The 6,565-nt window shown below is 50.4% G+C and overlaps 2 protein-coding genes across 5 annotated transcripts in view; one reads left to right on the top strand and one right to left on the bottom strand.

The window, feature by feature from the left end:
• Positions 1-1,001: 1,001 nt before the first annotated feature.
• PSMG3 (proteasome assembly chaperone 3) lies at positions 1,002-5,670 on the bottom strand. Of its 4 annotated transcripts, none has more exons than XM_037910550.2 (3): positions 5,539-5,670; positions 3,662-3,894; positions 1,002-1,540 (listed from the first exon to the last, which is right to left on the bottom strand). In XM_037910550.2, exons 2-3 carry the CDS (start codon positions 3,875-3,877, stop codon positions 1,388-1,390), a joined length of 369 nt encoding a protein of 122 aa, XP_037766478.1. In that variant the 5' UTR covers positions 3,878-3,894; positions 5,539-5,670; the 3' UTR covers positions 1,002-1,387. The 4 variants fall into 4 exon arrangements, with proteins under 4 accessions (XP_037766478.1, XP_037766477.1, XP_027683471.1 ...); XM_037910549.2 differs by having other exon boundaries at positions 3,662-3,891; positions 5,539-5,666; XM_027827670.3 differs by lacking the exon at positions 5,539-5,670 and adding an exon at positions 5,303-5,435 and having other exon boundaries at positions 3,662-3,891.
• The window catches only part of ELFN1 (extracellular leucine rich repeat and fibronectin type III domain containing 1), a 236,678-nt gene continuing 235,414 nt past the window's right edge, over positions 5,302-6,565 (top strand). The window contains exon 1 of the mRNA XM_037910546.2: positions 5,302-5,437. The gene's annotated coding sequence lies outside the window, so the exon portion shown is untranslated. The remainder of the gene's footprint in view (positions 5,438-6,565) is intronic.

Below are 6,565 nucleotides of genomic sequence, written 5' to 3'. Positions count from 1 at the left end.
TGGGGGTGCAATTCCGGTTCAATTTGCAGAATGTCTTTATTCCCGGAGCTGGTAGTGGCTGCGAGTACAGTGGGGCACAGTGTTCAAATGTTCAGTACTGGGAACTGATTTGTATTTTTCAGTGGAAATCCCTAAATCAATACAGAAATAATATTGACAGACTTTATGGCTTCCAGTCCTCCTTGGTCAGAAGAACAACAGGAAAGAATGAGAGTGGGGAATGTAACATGGGAGGTGGGGGGGACTCTTAGGATTATGACACAGATGCAAACCCCATGGCTCTGGAAAATATAATTCTGAAAAATGCAATTAATTGTATTTCCCTTAAGGGGACACTACAAGCCTGAAGCTTTTAAACCTAACTTAAAATTACACTTCCTGATACACAATCCTTTCAATAGTATGTCCAGATATTTGAAAAAAATATTAAAAATGTGTAAGGTTTTTCTACTCCTCTACTGATGTTTATATTTATAAGGGTCCTTTCAGCAAGGGAGAAACTGACTAGAGCCCCTGTCTTGCAACTGGATCTAGGTAGGTGAGCCCTTGTGCCTGTATGTAGCCCTACTGAAGTCAATGGGGCTTCAAGGCAGACACAAACATTCACCAGTGAGGATCCAGCTGCAGGATCAGGGCTTGACCTATTCAGTGAAGCTCATCATCAAAAAATAAACAAACTGAAAAAAAGAGACTAATATTTTGGTTTGATAATTTCTTTCAGCGACAGCAATGTTAAGTGTTACCCGTCATTACAGTAGGTACTATATTTCAAAAAAATATAATTTTCTGCCACTAAAGAGAAACCATCAACTTGAAGACAGGGAACCCCACCACGGTATTAACTCACTCACACTGTCAAAACTTACAACTCTTTCTCATGGACCCTAGGCAAGTGTCAAAATTCATCCCTATTTTAAACTGCTTACAATTACCACTGACTTTATTCTGACTCCAAATATTTAATTTAAACTGATCATGGGGAATAAACAGGTAACAGTAAGCATTTGCCAATGTGTATTTTTATTCATTCTACATCACATTTTATACTTTACAGCAGTGTTTCATTGTTACATCGCTTGAAGCCATTTACTTCTCTGGACACTGCTGCAAAGACATACGCAGTTTTCCAAATATACATCCCCCACCCAATGCGATGGAAATGAAATTTCATTTTGTGTTGAGAAAAACATTCTAACTTCACTGCTAACTGCATGGGCTCCAACCCCAACAACAGCAGCAAAATCTCCCAATGTTCTACATAGTAGAGAAAATTAATGAAATCCTCAACAGGATCCAAAACCAGCATAAAGGCATGTTTTGTCCTTTTAAATAAACAGTAGTAGGTCACTGACCCAGGATCCCTTCCTTGCATCCAGACAGCCCAGCTTCACCACACTTGGCAACTTCGGATCAACTCCTGCAGTGCTTTTATTCCTTCCATGCTCTTGTCCTTCAAAGCTATAGCCAGGAGAACAGGTTTGTTCCCAGCTTCCTGAGACACAAATGTCACCAGGTTTTTAGCACAAACATGGATGAGGGGCTGAAAAGCAAAAAAACACAAGTCCTTCAGTTGAGAGAATCTTCTCACCCTATTCATTCACTATTAATGGAATGCTCCTGGAGTATCTTTTTACTAAGCATGGTTTCAGAGTAACAGCCGTGTTAGTCTGTATTCGCAAAAAGAAAAGGAGTACTTGTGGCACCTTAGAGACTAACCAATTTATTTGAGCATAAGCTTTCGTGAGCTACAGCTCACTTCATCAGATGAATGAGCTGTAGCTCACGAAAGCTTATGCTCAAATAAATTGATTAGTCTCTAAGGTGCCACAAGTACTCCTTTTCTTTTTACTAAGCATATTAAGGACTTATCTATACTGGGCTGAAACTGGATTTGCTGACAAGTAAATGTAAAGACAGCCAGGTCTTTACATTCACCACATTTGAAATGGTATCATAGCCCTTGGTTAAAGCCCCAGAGTGATTTTGATAGAATAATGTAGACTTTTTTTTAAAAAAAGGTGAGGCTAAGGGGTATTAGCAGGAGAAAAGGGATATAATTCCCTTTAATTGGGGTTTCTCTAACAAGTATGCCCAATTTGTCCAGATCTTACTTACATCCATCTTGCTACATATATTTATCTGAAGTTTATTTTTGTTTGGTTTTGTTTCAACACTGGTTTGTGGGTTTTGGCAGCATGCATCACCACGAAAGGCTAGGCAGGAAGTACTTCGTTCTCATGTTAATCAAAGTCTTCCTCAAGGTCGTTTAGATTAATTAATTAACATACAATACAAAGGAGCAGATAATGGACATGTATGTAAGACTTGGGGAAATGATTTCTCCCATATGTAACAGGAAGAGCCACTGATTAACATAATGACAAGTTTCAGAGTAGCAGCCGTGTTAGTCTGTATTCGCAAAAAGAAAAGGAGTACTTGTGGCACCTTGGAGACTAACCAATTTATTTGAGCATAAGCTTTCGTGAGCTACAGCTCACTTCATCGGATGCACAGAGTGAGCTGTAGCTCACAAAAGCTTATGCTCAAATAAATTGGTTAGTCTCTAAGGTGCCACTAGTATTCCTTTTAATTAACATAAGGTAATATCAGAAACTGAATATGCTCTTCTGCTCCATTTTGACAAATGCACATCACACCAAAGCTGCAACCATCCTGTCTACAGGCAGACACGACACATCCCACATGAAGGAAAGAAAGCCTATTATTGAAGGAAAGGAGTACTAGTGGCACCTTAGAGACTAACCAATTTATCTGAGCATAAGCTTTTGTGAGCTACAGCTCACTTCATCGGATGCATAATCGTAATGCATCGATGAAGTGAGCTGTAGCTCACGAAAGCTTATGCTCAAATAAATTGGTTAGTCTCTAAGATGCCACAAATACTCCTTTTCTTTTTGCAGATACAGACTAACACGGCTACTACTCTGAAACATAAAAATGAGCTGCTAAGAGGATCAGGAACCTGTCACATCGTTGAGGGATTTTTTTGGTTATTTTATCCTGTTTAGGGTTAGCAAGCAACAAAAGACAGTTCTGACTGCACTGCAAAACCAAGTAATCTTGCAGTATGCTGTAACTTTATATTTAGTGCCTGTCTAATTGATATTTTCCAAAACATATTATTGTTTTCTCTTGTTTCTGTAAAATAGTCAATGAGAACTCATTTTAAGCCAAAATGAATTGGATAATTGACTTATCTAGGGCAACTAGTGGCAAGCACAGTTGGGGAGCGGGTAGGAAGCTGAAGTTGATTATGAGAGGCAAAGGTTTGGAGAAAAAGAAGTGGTGGGATGGGAAAACTGACTGGGACAAGCACCTGAGAAAGGCTAGTGAAGGCCATTACACTTGCCCCTGAACCACTGAAGTCAACAGGAGCTGCAAAGCACCACAAGAATAACCTAGTATGAAGTGACAGATCCCATATATGCCTTCAGTGTAGATTCAATTAGACATTTGTTATGTTAAATGCCAGTTGAATGTCCAAGCTTTATTGATGAACCACTCCTCCCCTAGTACAGGATTCTTTAATCTTACCACTGCACAACTACACATCAGCCGCTTAGCAGCCTGAGCAGGCTCGAATTTTGAGCTAGTAAGAGATTCACCCTCAATCTTCAGGGCTACATGCTCTGCTTTGTACCTCATCTGTACCCAGCAGCACTTTTGTGGTGAGTGAAGGTTTGCTGATGTCATTGGCTATTGTGCTGGGGTCCACAGAGACGAGCGTTCCCATCTTCCCATACTGCGTCACCACCACAAGAATGGAGTTGGAGAAGGCAGTGCACACCACCTCTGTTGGGACACCCCTCACCACCTCCTCTCTCTGCTTTGAAGTCACAATAGGTTTTGCTGCCATGGCAGAAGTCTTCACTGCTGAGTAAAATAATATATTAGTATTACATATAAAAACAGTAACTAAGGGCCATAAAAAGGCTGAACATTTTCATTAAATTTAAAATACCTGTTAAGTTGTTTTAATGATATAAATATTCCCAGAGATGTAAGCAACAGGTGCAGCTGTATATAAATAATCAGGAACATCTGATGCCTGGGTGTATCTGACTCAGAAGTGAATTTTAACTGCCCCTCGTTAAAGTGCTACACTTAGGCTACACATACACGTTGCTATTTATAGGTTTTTATGCCATTCATAGTTTGACACTGATTACAACTGTTTTTGTGTCACATACAGCAGATCATATAGTCCTATTAGTCTTGGGTCCTGACTCCCAGAGCCGAGGTCTCCTGGTTCCTGGTCCCCACTAGAGCATGGTTTCTCTCAAGCAGTGGCGTAGCCAGCATGGGATATTTGGGTGGGCCCCGACTTCTGGTGGGGAGGGCAATTATGGGGAAGGGGAGTCTGGAAAGGCACGAGGGATGGGGGCCTGCCTTCCCTCACCCCCTGCAGCTACACAATGGATGGGCCCTCTGGCCAGGGGCTCCCCAGGGCCCTGGGCACGCACCCAGCTCTGGGAGGAGAGGCTGCGCTCCAGCGCGCACAGCTCCCGGCTCCCTTCCAGGTCCCACTGCCCTATGCCAGGCCTGGCTCCCCCAGGCAGTGGGCTACCTTTTTTGAAGATCTCCTCTACCGCTACCGGCTGCCTGCTCGCTTGCCCTCCTCACAGTGGCGACTTAGCCAGTGGGCCAACCTGGACCCCTGGAAAATGGGTGCTCCCGTGCCCCCACCCGCTCCGCCCATCCAACGCTCCTGCCAGGGAGCGGGGTGGGCGTGCTGGGGCTTGCCCCGCTCCACCCGACCCCAGCAGGAGTGCCAGGTGGGCAGACCCGAGCACGACCTGCACCCCCAACCCCACTCCCTGGCAGGAGTGCAGGGCAGGTGGGCAGAGCGGGGCAAGCGCTGGGGCCAGCACAGAGCTGGGGGTGGGCCTGAATGCTAAATGGGTGGGCTAAGTGGCTACACCCCTGCTCTCAAAATGGACCAAATCCAAAACCATTTTGCCAAACTTCCCTACCCAAATGTTGCGGCCCGTCTTGTGCTTAAGGACCCCCCTTCTTTGGAGCCTGGCGTGCCCAGGCCAGTGAGTCTCATTTTGCAGCCGTTTTACTTGGACCGAAAATCCCGGGGGAGGAGCTGGGCTGGTCACTCAGAGCCACCATTCGCCCCACGTCTCCTCTGTTCTCCTAACACCAGGTGCCCCCCCACGGGCGGAGGCTGGGTCGGGATCACACCACGACTCCAAATCCCGACTCGACCCTGGAGCCAGGCGCAGGCTCACACCATGATCCCACCCCCAGACTCGGGGCATGGGCAGGGTCCTACCCGGCGGCTGGGCCGTGGAGCCCCGGGCAGGGTCGCGCCCGCCATGGGCCCAGCCAGCTCCAGCGCTCGGCCCGGCCCGAGCTCGCCGGCAGCTGCAGCCGCCCCGCCTCCAGGCCCGGGAAACCGGGCGCCATGGTAGGGGCCTGGGCCGTGCCCGGCTGGGAGGCGAGACCAGCCCGGGGCCCGCCCGGGAGGAGGCGGCGACCGAGCCCAGGGCCTTCCCGCAGCGGCCTCACCCTGGCAGTTCCGCCGCGTCCTCCCCTCTCCTGCCCCGCGGCTCCCTCGGTCATCGGCCGCCGCGACTCCCGCTCTCCGCGCCCGGCGCCGCCGCTGAGTCACTCTGAGCCCGCCCCCGCATCCGGCCCCTCCGAGCGGGGAGCCGCCCCCACCCCGTGCGGCCCCCCCAGCGGGGAGACCCCCCTACATCCGGGCCCCTCAGAAACCGAGCGGGGAGCCGCCCCCACCCCGTGCGGCCCCACGGAGCGGGAGCCCCCGCTACATCCGCGCCCCTCCGAGGGGGGAGCCACCCCCACCCTGTGCGGCCCTACCGAGCGGGGAGCCCCCCCTACATCCAGGCCCCTCAGAGAAGGGAGCCTCCCCTCACCCCGTGCTCCCGCGGGGAGCCCCCCCACATCCGGCCCCCTCAGAAACCGAGCGAGGAGCCACCCTCACTCTGTGAGGCCCCACGGAGCGGGGAGCCCCCCCCTACATCCAGGCCCCTCCGAGCGGGGAGCCACCCCCACCCTGTGCGGCCCCACCGAGCGGGGAGCCCCCCCACATCCGGGCCCCTCAGAGCGGGGAGCCACTCCCACCCTGTGCGGCCGCGGGGAGCCCCCCCACATCCGGGCACCTCAGAGAGGGGAGCCCTCCCTGTACTCCTTCCGACCCCCCAGGGCCTCTCCAGCCCCACGGAGATGGGAGTCCCCCGCATCTCTCTGGCCCCACCAAGCGGGGAGCCCTTCCTGCATCCAGGCTCCATCTGAGCAGGGAGCCCCTCATCCCCTCCAGCCCCCCTGCATCCTGGCCCCAAGGAGCAGAGAGTGCCTCCCACTTCCCTCCTGGCCCTATCGAGTGGGGATCCTGCTCCTGCACCTCCCAATCCCATCTCTCCCAAGGCACACAGAGCAGGGAAGATCTCCATGCACCCAGCTCACCCTAGCCCCCACACTTATCCTTCCCAGCCTCGCAGAGCAGGGAAGTCCCCTCCACACCCTGCTCCTCAAACACCCGCTGTCCCCACAGAATGGGAGTCCCCTGCACACC

This window comes from Chelonia mydas, chromosome 10 (genome assembly GCF_015237465.2).
Source record: "Chelonia mydas isolate rCheMyd1 chromosome 10, rCheMyd1.pri.v2, whole genome shotgun sequence".
NCBI classification, from domain to species: Eukaryota; Metazoa; Chordata; order Testudines; family Cheloniidae; genus Chelonia; species Chelonia mydas.
This window is presented reverse-complemented; position numbering and strand designations above follow the sequence as displayed.